Consider the following 16,807-nt stretch of genomic DNA (forward strand, 5'->3'; position numbering starts at 1 on the left):
CACACTGTGGAATTAGAATTCCGCATTTAACCCATCTGTGCAGTGAAACACCCACATACACACACACTAGTGAACACACACACTAGGGGGCAGAGAGCACAGTTGCCTGGAGTGGTGGGCAGCCCTATCCACAACGTATTTGGGGGTTAGGTGCCCTGCTCAAGAGCACTTCAGTCACAGGCTCAGGGGATAGAACCAGTGACCTTCCAGTCGCAAAGCTGGTTCCCTAACCTCCAGCCCACGACTGCCCCTTCATGTTTGTGTAGAATTAATAGAATAAAACAAAAATAAAAAAGAATGAGTTTCTTAGTCGCTCATTTATTCGCTCATATAGTAGTTTGTATAGTCCCTCAAATAGTCGCTCATAGTAGTTCCTATAGATGCTCGTATAGTCGCTCGTATAGTAGTTCCTATAGATGCTCGTATAGTCGCTCGTATAGTCGCTCGTACAGTAGTTCCTATAGATGCTCATATAGTCGCTCGTATAGTAGTTCCTATAGATGCTCGTATAGTTGCTCGTATAGTAGTTCCTGTAGATGCTCGTATAGTCGCTCGTATAGTAGTTCCTATAGATGCTCGTATAGTCGCTCGTATAGTAGTTCCTATAGATGCTCGTATAGTCGCTCGTATAGTAGTTCCTATAGATGCTCGTATAGTAGCTCGTATAGTAGTTCCTATAGATGCTCGTATAGTCGCTCGTATAGTAGTTCCTATAGATGCTCGTATAGTCGCTCGTATAGTAGTTCCTATAGATGCTCGTATAGTCGCTCGTATAGTAGTTCCTATAGATGCTCGTATAGTCGCTCGTATAGTCGCTCGTATAGTAGTTCCTATAGATGCTCGTATAGTCGCTCGTATAGTAGTTCCTATAGATGCTCGTATAGTCGCTCGTATAGTCGCTCGTATAGTAGTTCCTATAGATGCTCGTATAGTCGCTCGCATAGTCGCTCGTATAGTAGTTCCTATAGATGCTCGTATAGTCGCTCGTATAGTCGCTTGTATAGTAGTTCCTATAGATGCTCGTATAGTCGCTCGTATAGTAGTTCCTATAGATGCTCGTATAGTCGCTCGTATAGTAGTTCCTATAGATGCTCGTATAGTCGCTCGTATAGTCGCTCGTATAGTAGTTCCTATAGATGCTCGTATAGTCGCTCGTATAGTCGCTCGTATAGTAGTTCCTATAGATGCTCGTATAGTCGCTCGTATAGTCGCTCGTATAGTCGCTCGTATAGTAGTTCCTATAGATGCTCGTATAGTCGCTCGTATAGTAGTTCCTATAGATGCTCGTATAGTAGTTCCTATAGATGCTCATATAGTCGCTCATATAGTAGTTCCTATAGATGCTCGTATAGTCGCTCGTATAGTAGTTCCTATAGATGCTCGTATAGTCGCTCGTACAGTAGTTCCTATAGATGCTCATATAGTCGCTCGTACAGTAGTTCCTATAGATGCTCATATAGTCGCTCGTACAGTAGTTCCTATAGATGCTCATATAGTCGCTCGTATAGTAGTTCCTATAGATGCTCGTATAGTCGCTCGTATAGTAGTTCCTATAGATGCTCGTATAGTCGCTCGTATAGTAGTTCCTATAGATGCTCGTATAGTCGCTCGTATAGTAGTTCCTATAGATGCTCGTATAGTCGCTCGTATAGTAGTTCCTATAGATGCTCATATAGTCGCTCGTATAGTAGTTCCTATAGATGCTCGTATAGTCGCTCGTATAGTAGTTCCTATAGATGCTCGTATAGTCGCTCGTATAGTAGTTCCTATAGATGCTCGTATAGTCGCTCGTATAGTCGCTCGTATAGTAGTTCCTATAGATGCTCGTATAGTCGCTCGTATAGTAGTTCCTATAGATGCTCATATAGTCGCTCGTACAGTAGTTCCTATAGATGCTCATATAGTCGCTCGTACAGTAGTTCCTATAGATGCTCGTATAGTCGCTCGTATAGTAGTTCCTATAGATGCTCGTATAGTTGCTCGTATAGTCGCTCGTATAGTAGTTCCTATAGATGCTCGTATAGTCGCTCGTATAGTCGCTCGTATAGTAGTTCCTATAGATGCTCGTATAGTCGCTCGTATAGTAGTTCCTATAGATGCTCGTATAGTCGCTCGTATAGTAGTTCCTATAGATGCTCGTATAGTCGCTCGTATAGTCGCTCGTATAGTAGTTCCTATAGATGCTCGTATAGTTTTAAAATAACAGTATTGATGTTTGTACTGATTTTCCTCAGCAGTGAAGAGAGAAAGCCCAGTCACTGTGGTGCCAGCGAAGCCTGTCCTGTCAGAGGAAGAGATGGAGAGGAAATCCAAATCCATCATTGATGAGTTTCTGCACATCACTGACTACAAGGTGTCGCTGTCACTCTTTCATTCTGGTCTGCTGGTCTTGCAGTTTCTCCACTTCATGCCTTGCTTCCACTGTAGATCCTAAGGGCTACCATGACCACATTGTTTAAGAAGCACTGCTACTGTTCTTGGTTTTAAAGTAACGTCAGACGAAGATCTGAGTAAATGTAGAGCCTGTCAGTGCATAACCACTTCACTAAGCTGTGGTCAGTTCCTTGCCATGCTAGAAAAACAAAGAAGCAAAATTTTGTTAATTCATTTGTTCATTTTTACAGATAACAGCCAGAGCATACGGTTTGCTCGGTGCTAATTGGTGGGAAATAAGCTTCCACTGCTGGTTACTAAGTAACAATTTCAACTATGTAAATTTTTTTAATGATGTTTGAAGACGATACAGTAAAATCTAGGATTGTATCTGCCTCGTCTCAGTGCCTCTCACGCGCTGTGATTTGTGGAAACCACTGTCGATGATCAAAACGAGGCATCTGGCTAAAGTGGGCGGGGCTTATGCTATTTCGCTCAAATAACTGGGCTGTTTTTCTGAGCCAAATTGGTCTGTGTAGTGTAGAATTAGAATAACTTGAATTTTAATACGTGTCATATTGAACCTCTGGATGTTGATGCCATGTTAATTCCATAATATGTACAATATGTGCTGTTGGCTATGTTTGCTTCATGGTTCCAGTGTAAAATTAAAGAAGCAAACTTGAGACACAAAACATGTTCTGGCTTATCGACTACATTTGAGCTCAGGGGGCGAGTCGAAATTTTTACCAGGTTGTTGCTTTAAAGCCTCGAAGGTGGTCAAATCTCGGTGGGAAGTGATGGTGAATGCATTTGAGCAGCTTTTAATCCATATTGATGCTTTGCAGTGGTGTCTGTGTGACCGATGGCTGATCACTGTAGCGGTTTGGGGTGTGTGTGTGTGTGTGTGTGTGTGTGTGTGTGTGTGTGTGTGTGTGTATACAGGAGGCGGTGCACTGTGTGGAGGAGCTGGATCAGGCATCCCTGGCAGTTTTTGTGCGTGTGTGTGTGGAGTCGACGCTGGAGCGCAGTCAGATTGCCCGAGAGCACATGGGTCAGCTGTTCTATCAGCTCATTCAACAGGGCAGCCTGCCACGGGCACAGCTGTACACAGGGTATATCTCTCTATCACTCTCTCTCTCACACTCTCTCTCTCACACACTCTCTCTCACACTCTCTCTCTGTGCTCTCTCCATCTTTCTCTCTCACTCACTCTCTCACTCTCTCTCTACACTCTGTACACACACTCTCTCTCTGTACACTCTCACTCTCACACTCTTTCGCACTCTTTCACACTCACTCTATCTCTCTTTCATACTCTGTCTCTGTCACACACTCTTTCTCTCTCACACTCACAAGCTCTCAATCACACTCTCTCTCACTCTGTCTCTCACTTTGTCTCTCACTCTCTTTACACTCTGTACACTCTCTCTGTGTACTCTCTGTCTTTCACTCTCTTTCTCTGTACACTCTCCATCTCCCTCTACACTCTCTCTGTACTATCTCTCTCTCTCTCTCTCTCTCTCTCTCTCTCTCTCTCTCTCTGTACACTCTCTCTTGCATTACAACAAAAAGAACAATATAAAATAAAATATCACTAATAATATTAATATAGTAATGGCGATTTTTGGTTTATCCATCTATCACTGTTGTCTGGACAATTGAAAATATTGTTTGTATAAATTTGAGTTCGAGTTGATTAAAATGACCTGGGACAGTGAACAGAAAATCCTTCTCCTTCTGTCCGTTGGATTCCAGGCAGTCAGTGGGTTTTCTGTGCTTTTATGAAGACGTTACCAAGAAATTATTGTCTGTCCTAACTGACCACACAGTACATGATGGAGATTAGTGTTGCTTTAAAGAGGAAGTTCACTGTTTCTTCAGGAATTGCTCGTCCGCTGTGATTAATGAGTGTGAAAAGCGTTCATGTTTGTCTTATTCTCTCCAGGTTTGCGGACACTCTGGAGATGGCCGATGATATGGCCATAGATATCCCTCACATTTGGCTCTATCTGGCTGAGCTGCTCTGCCCTTTGCTCAAAGAGGGAGGAATCCCCATGAGAGAACTTTTCACGTAAATACCCCCCTTTACCTCTAAAACACACCAGGACCTGCCATTCAACTCTTATAAAATTAGTTATTGTTGTGGTTTCGTGGCACGATTTAAACATCCATCCATCCATCCATCCATCGATTTAAACATATTTACATAATTACAGCGATTCATTTACATTCAACTATTCATCAAATCCAGATTATCATAAAATATCTCCTGTTTACAAATGAAAATGAGGTATCGATTTCTGTATTCGACAAAATTTCGCGGTTTGTTTAAATGAGCTACAAATGAAAAGTGATGAATGTAAATTACCTGCAGTCGTATATTTCCAAAAGTATTCACTCACCCATCTGAATCAGGTGTTCCAGTCACTTCCATGGCCACAGGTGTATAAAGCCGAGCCCCTCGGCCTGCAGACTGCTTCTACAGACATTAGTGAAAGAATGGGTCACTCTCAGGAGCTCAGTGAGTTCCAGCGTGGTGCCGTGATCGGACGCCACCTGTGCAGCAAGTCCAGTCGTGAAATTTCTTCACTACTAAATATTCCACAGTCCACTGTCAGTGGGATTATAACAAAGTGGAAGCGATTGGGAACGACAGAAGTGGTCGGCCACGTAAAATGACAGAGCGGTCAGCTGAGGGGCATAGTGCGCAGAGGTCACCAACTTTCTGCAGAGTCAATCACTACAGACCTCCAAACTTCATGTGGCCTTCAGATCAGCTCAAGAACAGCGTAGAGAGCTTCATGGAATGGGTTTCCATGGCCGAGCAGCTGCATCCAAGCCTTACATCACCAAGCGCAATGCAAAGCGTGGAGTGCAGTGGAGTAAAGCGCCACCACTGGACTCTAGAGCAGCGGAGACGTGTTCTCTGGAGTGACCAATCACGCTTCTCCATCTGGGAATCTGATGGATGAGACTGGGTTTGGTGGTTGCCAGGAGACGGTACTTGTCTGACTGCGTTGTGCCGAGTGTAAAGTTTGGTGGAGGGGGGATCCTGGTGTGGGGGTGTTTTTCAGGAGTTGGGCTCGGCCCCTTAGTTCCAGTGAAAGGAACTCTTAAAGCTTCAGCACCAAGAGATTCTGGACAATTTCATGCTTCCAACTTTGTGGGAACAGTTTGGGGACGGCCCCTTCCTGCTCCAACATGACTGCACACCAGTGCACAAAGCAGGTCCATAAAGACGTGGATGAGCCAGTTTGGTGTGTAAGAACTTGACTGGCCTGCACAGAGTCCTGACCTCAACCCCATAGAACACCTTTGGGATGAATTAGAGCGGAGACTGTGAGCCAGGCCTTCTCGTCCAACATCAGTGTCTGACCTCACAAATGTGCTTCTGGAAGAACGGTCAGAAATTCCCATAAACACTCCTAACCCTTGTGGAAAGCCTTCCCAGAAGAGTTGAAGCTGTTATAGCTGCAAAGGGTGGGCCGACATCATATTAAACCCTATGGATTAAGAATGGGATGTCACTCAAGTTCATATGCGTGTGAAGCCAGACGACCGAATACTTTTGGAAAAATAGAGTATATCTGGAACATCTAAGACTTGAACTCTGAGTAAGATTATGATGTATTTAAGAAGTGATTAATAAAGTAATACGTCACAAAGAAATGTTCCTGATGCTCCAGAGCTTCATTGTGATATTGTTTTAATGAGCCCGCAGAGCAAAACAAGTCTTTTGTCGTCTTTTGCAGTGAACTGAGTAAACCGTTACTCCCCGTGGAGAGAGCTGGAGTATTATTATCGGAAATACTGCACCTACTATGCAAGCAAATGGTAAGATTTTTGTTTGTTTGAGATTTTGTTTGTTTGGGGGCAGTCGTGGGCTGGAGGTTAGGGATCCAGCCTCGTGACCGGAAGGTCGCCGGTTCGATCCCCAGAGCCAACAGCACGACTGAGGTGTCCTTGAGCAAGACACCTGACCCCCAACTGCTCCCGGGGCGCTGTGGATTGGGCTGCCCACCGCTCCGGGCAAGTGTGCTCACTGCCCCTTAGTGTGTGTGTGCTAGTGTGTATGTGGTGTTTCAGACCCTCTCTTCACTTTAGATCATTTCTCTGAGGAACATGCAGGTTTATGATTTGTACATCATTATTGGTTGTGAGTGATGTGGAGGTTAGGGAACCGGCCCTGTGACCGGAAGGTCGCCGGTTCGATCCCCTCCGTCGACAGTGCGTGACTGAAGTGCCCTTGAGCAAGACACCTAACCCCCAACTGCTCTTTGGGCACCGTGGATAGGGCTGCCCACTGCTCCGGGAGAGTGTGCCCACTGCCCCCTAGTGTGTGTGTGTGTTCACTAGTCTGCATGTTTGTGGGTGTTTCACTGCACGGATGGGTTAAATGCAGAGGTCTAATCCCACAGTGTGCAAAAACAGTTGGCTGGTGGTTCTGAATTCAATATAAATTCAATAAAATTTTTAAGCTTGTGTAATTTTACAGTCAGTTTCCATGAGCAGTAATTCTCAGTGTGTTTCCCTGCGTTTAGAAAAGAACTGAAGTCGAAACTCCCGTTGAGTGGAATGCATGCTTTTGTACAACACTTTGAGTTTCATCTCATTTTTAATCAGCGTAATATTTTTCAGCGGTTTCATCTGATCGCCATTGATACCAGGAAATTTCAAGGGTTTATTCACAGAATTCAGCAGCTGCCCAAAGATTTCTGTTGCAGTTTGAAGTCAGTGTGTTTTCTGTTGTTTTCTAGCTGCAGGTAAACAAGGTGTAACTGTTCTTGGTTGTGCACCATCAGGCAAAATCATGCTGGAATATCCCTTAAAATACACGCACATTTGTTTTGTGTATGACTTTAAGTCAAACCTGCCCCCAACTGTGAAATGGCAACAACAGCAAAAGGCCAAAACCTTCACCCACTGTTCTCCTCTGATTTTACACTAAGCTGCCCTTCGCTGGGATTGAGCGTCAGCGCAGGACTGATTGGATCTTTTTTATTGTGCAGAGCCATAGAAAAGTGGGGGCTTTATGGAGGGAATCTGGCCTGAGCTGGAGTGATTTCCTGTCAGAAGAACAGGAGCTCCAGAGCTTCATCTCAGAGCAGGTGAGTCAGCAGGGCCTGGACAGGCGCCCCATCATCAGTCCGATCTGTGGGGGTGGGACGATGTGAAGTTGTCCTGTCGTGATATCGATGACCAAAATTCTCACAGTGTTCAGTTTGATGTGCTTAATGTTAAAAATGCATTAAAATGTTTAAAAAGTGCCAATGCACTGAAATAAAATTTTAAATATTGATGGAATGAATTAATTCATTAAAACATTTCTATAAAATATAAATAGGCTGTACTGAATGTGTTGAAACTGGTATTTTAATAAATAAAATAAATATCTAAAGGCTGTCGCCGGGAAAACATTTAATCATTTTAATTAATGACAATTTTTGCTCCTGTGTGTGTGTGTGTGTGTGTGTGTGTGTGTGTGTGTGTGTGTGTGTGTGTAATATATATATATATATATATATATATATTACACACACACACACACACACACACACACACACACACACACACACTCAGGAGCAAAAATCAGCCTTCAAACCTGAAAGAAATAATGGTTTGACATTTATATCACGATATTTATCGTGATAATATTTTTGGCCATATCGCCCAGCTGGCGGTACTGTACAGAAACATGATCTGTCCATCATAGCGCTTTGCCTTCTTTCTGTTCACCTCGTCCCAGAAGCTGCAGTTTACTGTGTCCGACTGCTCCTCCGCCTCGTCCGCTGCCTCCAAACCCAGCCTGTCCTCAGAGGAGCTTCATAAACAACTAGAGCGCCTCCTGCTGGTGGACATGGCCAGCGATGAGCAGATATTCGACTGGGTGGAGGTAACCATGAGCCACCACACACATACACACTCTCCCGCACACATTATAACACACTCTGCCACGGCTGCAGCTCTGTTAGATATTCAGACTATATTCAGGCCTGAAGATCTACAAAGAACGAAAAAGTAAAGCTTGGTGTGTTTTGTCTATGTGTGTGTGTGTGTGTGTGTGTGTGTGTGTGTGTGTGTGTGTGTGTGTGTGTGTGTGTGTGTTTATGTTTATTAAATAATTCAGAATTTTAGCAAAATGAGGTAAAACGGTGGACCTTTCGTTGATCTCTGACTGTAATGTTCTCTTCTCCCCTTTCAGGCAAATTTAGACGAATCTCAGATGAGCTCCTCCTCCTTCCTGAGAGCTTTAATGACTGCAGTGTGTAAGGCAGCAGTTACAGGTGAGTTATCAGTTGTCTAATCTTAGCCACCATCAGAAGAAATTTTATGACTATGTCTGCGATACCATATGTTAACTAATTCTGTGCGGTTGGACAGTGTAGTGGGTAACACCTCTGCCTTCTACAGTGTAAAGTGGGGTTCAAGCCCCCTACACTATACTAATAAGAGTCCTTGGGCAAGACTCCCAACACCACCTTCACCCACCTGTGTAAAATGACCAAATTGTAAGTCGCTCTACAAAAAATTAGAATTTATTTAACCCCTTAACAAGTGTTTTATTACACATGCCTGTAACCTAAGACAAGCTCCATCGGGTCACGGTGAAGTCTCTGTATTAACTGAATATTAAGCCTGCGTAGAGCATGAACCTGCATTGTTAAGGGGTTCAATTAAATAAAAGGCTAATTAATAGAAAAAGAAAACGTCTTCATTCGACACTCATCTAATGTTTCTTCTGAAATCAGGGGTCTTAATAGGGGGTTTGTCCTCCATGTGCTGCAGTAACAGCCTCTACTCTTCCTGGAGGGCTTAACACTAGATCTCGGAACATTGCTGTGAGGATTTGATTGCTGTCACCAACAAGCGCGTTAGTGAGGTCAGGTGCTGATGTTGGACGATTAGTTCTGGATCACAAACGCCTCTCTAATTAACAGCCAGTGCTGGGGGGGGGGGGGGGGGGGCTTTGTTCTCCTCTAGCTGATGCTTGGCACTGGGCTTGGTGACCCTAGGCCCATGTTTGGCTTCTCCAGAGCACCTCGTTCTACTGGCAGTGCTTTTCTGTGGAGACTGTATCTGTGCGAGTGCAGCTGAAGGCATGTGTCGGCAATTGTTGCACCTAAAAGCAGCTGAATTAACTACTTAGAAGGGGTGTCTGGATACTTTTGGATGGCCAAAGCACTGCAAAGCTGTAGTCTGAAGACCATTAACAAGTAATTACGCCACATGAACGCAAGTTTTACTTGATTTGATGGCCTCATTCAGGCCGTAGCGCCCGTGTCTCTTGCCCTGTTTAAGCTCAGCATCGGTTGCTTTATCATTTCATGAATGTGCTTTTCTTTCTGGTGCAGATGATAATTCTTCCTGTAAAGTGGACACAGCCATCATCCAGAAGCGCCTGCCTGTGCTACACAAATACCTGAACTCCGATACGGAGCGTCAGTTGCAGGCACTTTATGCTCTGCAGGCATTGATAGTGAACCTGGATCAACCACCCAGTAAGTGGCCAAATCTCAGTGTTGATTTCTTTTATGACTGCAGTGATTTTTCACTGTAAATTCACGCCGTGTGTAAAAAATCGGAGCTGATGCAAGCTTTCAGTGTCTGTAGAAGAAAGGAGCTGTGATTCGCCGGTTTTCTAATACTGCTAAATCTGACCGACTGACTGGGCACCTTCTAGAGCAGCAGTTCTATTTCTCACATCCTCAGAGATTCTTTGCCATGAGGTGCCGTGTTGAATATCCAGTGGTCAGTGTGAGCGAATTGTACCCAAAACCACAAATTTAACAGCCCCCCATTCACACCTGGAACCCTGTAACTCTAACGAGTCACATGAAACCAGGGAGGGACGACGACACGACTGGGCAATCTGGACATGTTCACTGTGAGGTGGACTCACTTGTGCTGCCAGCTGTTTAGACATTAATGTCTGTGTGTTGTTCTTTTCAGAGGACAGTAAATCTGCACTGCTGTACAAGCTGCACACTGACCACTTTAACTTATATCAGAGTTTCATTTCTACAGCGTCGTCCCATCAAAAGATAGAATAACATATTAGCAGAAATGTGAGGGGTGCACTCACTTCTGTGAGATACTGTATGTACACACACACACACACACACACACACGAAGAAGCTGCAGTGTATTCGTCAGTCTATTTATGTCTTTTATGTTTGTGTTTTTTTCTCTCTCTCTGCTGTAGATCTGCTGCGGATGTTCTTTGACTGCCTCTATGACGAGGACGTTATTTCAGAGGATGCTTTCTACAAGTGGGAAGCGAGTAAAGACCCGGCCGAGCAGGAGGGAAAGGGCATAGCGCTAAAATCCGTCACTGCCTTCTTCACGTGGTTACGAGAGGCAGAGGAAGAGTCGGAAGACAATTGACCAGAACAAGCGGCGGCCGGCTGTTTAAGGCCCGGAGGCACGCTGCTGATTATACATCGAAAAACTGCAACTTCATAACTCTTAAATGACTAGTTAGAGACTTGCTCCCCCAGGTGGCCAGGCACAGACACGGCAGCAGCGCAGTTCCTGCGGTACAGCTTTGGATCGCCCCGTCATATTGTGCTCGTATCCCTCCATTAAGAGGGACAGGGCCCTAAACTCCTTGTATCTTATATAGATTTTTTTTTTTACATTTTAAGTTTTTGGTTGCTTTTGTTACATTTAAAGAAAAGACTTAAGAAATAGGTTCTGAACTCTATAATTTATTATTTTTTTAAGAAGGCCGCAAATACGTACGTCTGTTTAACATTTGCAGGTGCTCACAATGCGGAGATCATTGGTGGTAGAAATAACAGAATATATAATTATCTTAATAATAATAATAGTTCTTAAGAAATAAGTCGTTTTAGCCTCCCTGGACTTCCATGTCATTTGGGCTTAACAGAAGATTGAAGAGGATGGAGGTGTTTTGTATGAAGGGAAAGACACAGACACCTGTGGTTTTTCTCTGGTTGTTTATGTCTCAGGTTCTCTTGAGTAACACCAGTAACTGCTCCTGCTGCTTCGTCTTGCTCAGTGCGGATATCGGTTCAGCTTTCTCCAATAAAGGTAATGCATCTGGGAAAAAATGCATAGGACAGATAAATAAGTGAACAAATGACAAACACTAAGTGAATTTGGGGGTTAAAAGATGCAAAACACTACTAATGCAAGTCAAACCAGCTCCAGAGTCGCTCTGTCTGCTTGTAATAAAGATCTATAAAGGAAATGTAAAACTTGTAAATATATTAAAGACTGTAAAAGATATTTAAAAAACAAAACACCCTGTTTCTGTTGTCTATTTCAGCTTTGCACTTTTTTTCTCGAAAAAGGGCGTCGATATCTCTTCAGTCACCGCCTGTCTGACTGATTTAAACATTGTCCGTCGTTGAATTATCAAACGAATCCATGGAAAACACAAATTCATCAGACTTTCTAGTGATGAGGTTTCAGACGATTCACGTAAAATTGCACGTTTAAATAACGTAACCTGATTTGCTGAATGCTGTACTTGCGGTCTGGTCCATAAATATTTGGACATCGACCAGTTATTGTTTTTTTAGCTGTCTGCTGCAGCATATTGGAGTTAATATAACGAGTATAAGTTTAGACGTTTGGTTTAATTCGAGTGCATTTACATCCAAATCAAATGGAGTTGGAATTCCAAGCACTTCAGGTGCTCAAAATGAAAAGGACAGAGGAACAAGTATAGATATTGTCAGTTTTGATATGTGGTTGCAAATCCTTTGCAGTCAATCATTGCCTGAAGTCTAGAACCCAGACATGAGTAGATGCTGGGCTTCCTCCCTGAGGCTCTGTTAGGCCTTTACTGCAGCCGTGAAATGAAATGGGTAATCAATTGAATTGAGGTCAGATGATTGACTTGGCCATTGCAGAACGTCCCACGTCTTTGCCTTAAAGCACTCTTGGCAATACATACAAGCTAACCAGTTCTGTTCACTGCTATACATGCCCACATATCTCCATAACACTACCTCCACCATGCTTCACAGATCAGATGTTTCTTTGCATGTTTTTGGCAAACTGTATTTAATCTTACCAGTGGTTTACATCTTGGAATAGACCCTCTATGTTTTCCCTTGTTTGACTGATTGATACAGATGAGCCCACCTCGTGGATCTGCCCAACTGTTGTGAAGCGGTTTCACATTCAGTGTTTCTCACGTCACCAATGCGTTCTTTCTTTTGAAGAAAGTACCAGATAGTTGATTTGGCCAACCTGATGGTTTTTTCTCTGGTGGGTTTGGTTTAGTATTTCAGATCTTTGGATTTCATATGGGGGTGGCGTGGTGGGTAGCGCTGTCGCCTCACAGCGAGGAGGGCCTGGGTTCGATTCCCCGGCCGGGTGACCAGGGTCCTCCCCGTGTGGAGTTTGCATGTTCTCCCCGTGTCTGTGCGGGCTTCCTCCGGGTTCTCCGGTTTCCTCCCACAGTCCAAAGACATGCAGTCAGGCCAATTGGACGTGCTAAATTGCCCCTGGGTGTGAGTGACTGTCTGTGTCTGTCTGCCCTGCGATGGACTGGCGACCTGTCCAGGGTGTATCCTGCCTTTCGCCCAAAGACTGCTGGGATAGGCTCCAGCACCCCCCGCGACCCTGACGGAAAAGCAGCTTAGAAAAGGGATGGATGGATGGATGGATGGAGTTAACAACTTATTCTGAATGCTATACTTGAAATCAGCTCTAGACCTTTTACCTGCTTACTTGTGAAATAATGAGGGAATAACACATCTGGCCATAGAACAGCTGAAGGGCCAATTGTCCAGTTACCTTTTGGACCCTAAAAATGAGACCGCTCTCTACGATGATGGGTGTGGTTCTTAAATTATTCACCCTCTGCAGATATCTCGTTCTCTTCTGATAGGACGTCACTGTAGAACTGAAACTCTGATATAAGTAAAAGTGGTCAGTGTGCAGCTTGTCCAGCAGTGCAGATTCACTGTCCTCTGAAAAGAACAACACACACTCACACAGCTATTTAGACATTAATGTCTGTGTGTTGTTCTTTTCAGAGAACAGTAAATCTGCTCTGCTATACAAGCTGCACACTGACCACTTGTATCCAAGTTTCATTTCTACAGCGTCGTCCCATCAAAAGATAGAAAATTTGTAGAAACAAATCTGTGTTGCTTCCCGGTGGCGCAGCGGTAACTGCACAGGCCAGTAATCGGTGTGTGTCAGGGGCGTTTTATAGTGTTTAAGAAGGTGCCCAGTCAGTAGGTCAGATATAGCGGTATTAGAAAACAGTCAAATCAGGCTTCCTTTTGTGGGATACTGTATTTATGTCTCGCTGCTGTTGGAACAAAACCTCAAAATCTCCAAAATGGGAACTGTACAGGAGAAGGAAAAACAATTTACTGTTAATGTAAGTCAATGGAACCAGAGTTTTTACCATTTTGGGCACTTTTTTTTTGGTCCAGTCAACATGAAATTTACATGCAATGTAAAGAAAAACAAAGTACCTTTCAAATTATGTAAAATTGAGATGAGGTTTTCTGTGTGTGTGTGTGTGTGTGTGTGTGTGTGTATATATATCCATCCATCCATCCATTTTCTAAGCCGCTTCTCCGTCAGGGTCGCGGGGGGATGCTGGAGCCTATCCCAGCAGTCTTCGGGCGAAAGGCAGGATACACCCTGGACAGGTCGCCAGTCCATCGCAGGGCAGACAGACAGACACAGACAGTCACTCACACCCAGGGGTAATTTAGCACGTCCAATTGGCCTGACTGCATGTCTTTGGACTGTGGGAGGAAACCGGAGAACCCGGAGGAAACCCACGCAGACACGGGGAGAACATGCAAACTCCACACAGAGAGGACCCTGGCCGCCCGGCCAGGGAATCGAACCCAGGCCCTCCTCGCTGTGAGGCGACAGCGCTACCCACCGCTCCACCGTGCCGCCCGTGTGTGTGTGTGTATATATATATATCCAAATCATTAAATTCAGGTGTTCCAGTCACTTCCATGGCCACAGGTGTATAAAGCCGAGCCCCTAGGCCTGCAGACTGCTTCTACAGACATTAGTGAAAGAATGGGTCACTCTCAGGAGTTCCAACATAACTGAGCACCAGTGCACAAAGCAGGTCCATAAAGACGTGGATGAGCCAGTTTGGTGTGGAAGAACTTGACTGGCCTGCACAGAGTCCTGACCTCAACCCCATAGAACACCTTTGGGATGAATTAGAGCGGAGACTGTGAGCCAGGCCTTCTCGTCCAACATCAGTGTCTGACCTCACAAATGAGCTTCTGGAAGAACGGTCAAAAATTCCCATAAACACTCCTAACCCTTGTGGAAAGCCTTCCCAGAAGAGTTGAAGCTGTTATAGCTGCAAAGGGTGGGCGGACGTCATATATATATATATATATATATATATATATATATATATATGTATATATATATATATATACACACACACACACATACATACACACACACACACACCATTTGAAATGAGCTGCACTTTTCATCATGTGAGCAATTTATCATGAATGGTCAATAGAAAGGAACAGAAATGGACGTTTTTTTTTTCCCATGAGGTTTCAGAAATAAAAGTTTTGTCTTATGACAAAAAGCTTCCCGTCACACGTATTACGCTACTACTTTAAGGAACATTTGTCCCCAAATATATTTTTGCCAGACTTCATACTTTAAAAACGATCCTCAAACAGCTTTAATTAGGGCATAGAATGAGACAAAATCACTGGTAGAAACACTTCTGTTCCTACTGCTGTCACTGTTATAGATAAATATGCCTTCTTTCAAAATGTTAGTGAATTTTTTGTATAAATCTATAACTATATACTGAAGTATAATACACATCAGGGTAGAAAATAAGACAAAACGTAACGAGAAAAAATACACTGCTCAAAAAAAATAAAGGGAACACTCAAATAACATCCTAGATCCGAATAAATGAAATACTCTGTACAAAGTTGAATGTGCTGACAACAAAATCACACAAAAATCAATGGAAATCAGATTTATTAACCAATGGAGGCCTGGATTTGGAGTCACACACAAAATTAAAGTGGAAAAACACACGACAGGCTGATCCAACTTTGATGTGATGTCCTTAAAACAAGTCAGAATGAGGCTCAGTGTTGTGTGTGGCCTCCACGTGCCTGTATGACCTCCCTACAACGCCTGGGCAGCTCCTGATGAGGTGGCAGAGGGTCTCCTGAGGGATCTCCTCCCAGACCTGGACTAAAGCATCCGCCAACTCCTGGACAGTCTGTGGTGCAACGTGGTGTTGGTGGATGGAGCGAGACATGATGTTCCAGATGTGCTCAATCGGATTCAGGTCTGGGGAACAGGCGGGCCGGTCCATAGCTTCAATGCCTTCATCTTGCAGGGACTGGTGACACACTCCAGCCACATGAGGTCTAGCATTGTCGTGCATTAGGAGGAACCCAGGGCCAACCGCACCAGCATATGGTCTCACAAGCGGTCTGAAGATCTCATCTCGGTACCTAATGGCAGTCAGGCTACCTCTGGCGAGCACATGGAGGGCTGTGCGGCCCTCCAAAGAAATGGCACCCCACACCATTACTGACCCACTGCCAAACCGGTCATGCTGAAGGATGTTGCAGGCAGCAGATCGCTCTCCATGGCGTCTCCAGACTCCGTCACGTCTGTCACATGTGCTCAGTGTGAACCTGCTTTCATCTGTGAAGATCACAGGGCGCCAGTGGCGAATTTGCCAATCCTGGTGTTCTCTGGCAAATGTCAAGCGTCCTGCACGGTGTTGGGCTGTGAGCACAACCCCCATCTGTGGACGTCGGACCCTCATACCATCCTCATGGAGTCGGTTTCTAATCATTTGTGCAGACACATGCACATTTGTGGCCTGCTGGAGGTCATGTTGCAGGGCTCTGGCAGCTCCTCCTGTTCCTCCTTGCACAAAGGCGGAGGTAGCGGTCCTACTGCTGGGTTGTTGCCCTCCTACGGGCTCCTCCACGTCTCCTGGTGTACTGGCCTGTCTCCTGGTAGCGCCTCCAGCCTCTGGACACTACGCTGACAGACACAGCAAACCTTCTTGCCACTGCTCGCATTGATGTGCCATCCTGGATGAGCTGTACTACCTGAGCCACTTGTGTGGGTTGTAGAGTCCGTCTCCTGCTACCACGAGTGTGAAAGACCACCAACATTCAAAAGTGACCAAAACATCAGCCAGAAAGCAGAAAGGTGCTGAGAAGTGGTCTGTGGTCCCACCTGCAGAACCACTCCTTTACTGAGTGTGTCTTGCTAATTGCCAGTAATTTCCACCTGTTGTCTGTTCCATTTGCACAACAGCTGTGAAACTGATTGTCAGTGTTGCTTCCTAAGTGGACAGTTTGATTTCACAGAAGTTTGATTTACTGGGAGTTATATTGTGTTGTTTAAGTGTTCCCTTTATTTTTTTGAGCAGTGTATATAAATGTGTGAATCA

At 44.5% G+C, this 16,807-nt stretch overlaps 1 protein-coding gene across 3 annotated transcripts in view; it reads left to right on the forward strand.

Annotated features, from left to right (window-relative positions):
- The window catches only part of eif4g3a (eukaryotic translation initiation factor 4 gamma, 3a), a 90,604-nt gene extending 78,962 nt beyond the window's left edge, over positions 1–11,642 (forward strand). For 2 of the 3 annotated variants that reach the window (XM_037532214.1, XM_037532215.1), the window contains exons 26-34: positions 2,235–2,353; positions 3,319–3,488; positions 4,322–4,447; positions 6,129–6,210; positions 7,386–7,484; positions 8,123–8,269; positions 8,579–8,660; positions 9,729–9,875; positions 10,580–11,642. In XM_037532214.1, the coding sequence (XP_037388111.1) occupies positions 2,235–2,353; positions 3,319–3,488; positions 4,322–4,447; positions 6,129–6,210; positions 7,386–7,484; positions 8,123–8,269; positions 8,579–8,660; positions 9,729–9,875; positions 10,580–10,761 (1,154 nt within the window). In that variant the 3' untranslated portion in view covers positions 10,762–11,642. The remainder of the gene's footprint in view (positions 1–2,234; positions 2,354–3,318; positions 3,489–4,321; positions 4,448–6,128; positions 6,211–7,385; positions 7,485–8,122; positions 8,270–8,578; positions 8,661–9,728; positions 9,876–10,579) is intronic. The other variant, XM_037532216.1, reaches the window with a different exon arrangement.
- The last annotated feature ends 5,165 nt before the right edge of the window (positions 11,643–16,807 follow it).

Source organism: Pygocentrus nattereri, chromosome 21, assembly GCF_015220715.1.
Source record: "Pygocentrus nattereri isolate fPygNat1 chromosome 21, fPygNat1.pri, whole genome shotgun sequence".
Taxonomy (NCBI): Eukaryota; Metazoa; Chordata; class Actinopteri; order Characiformes; family Serrasalmidae; genus Pygocentrus; species Pygocentrus nattereri.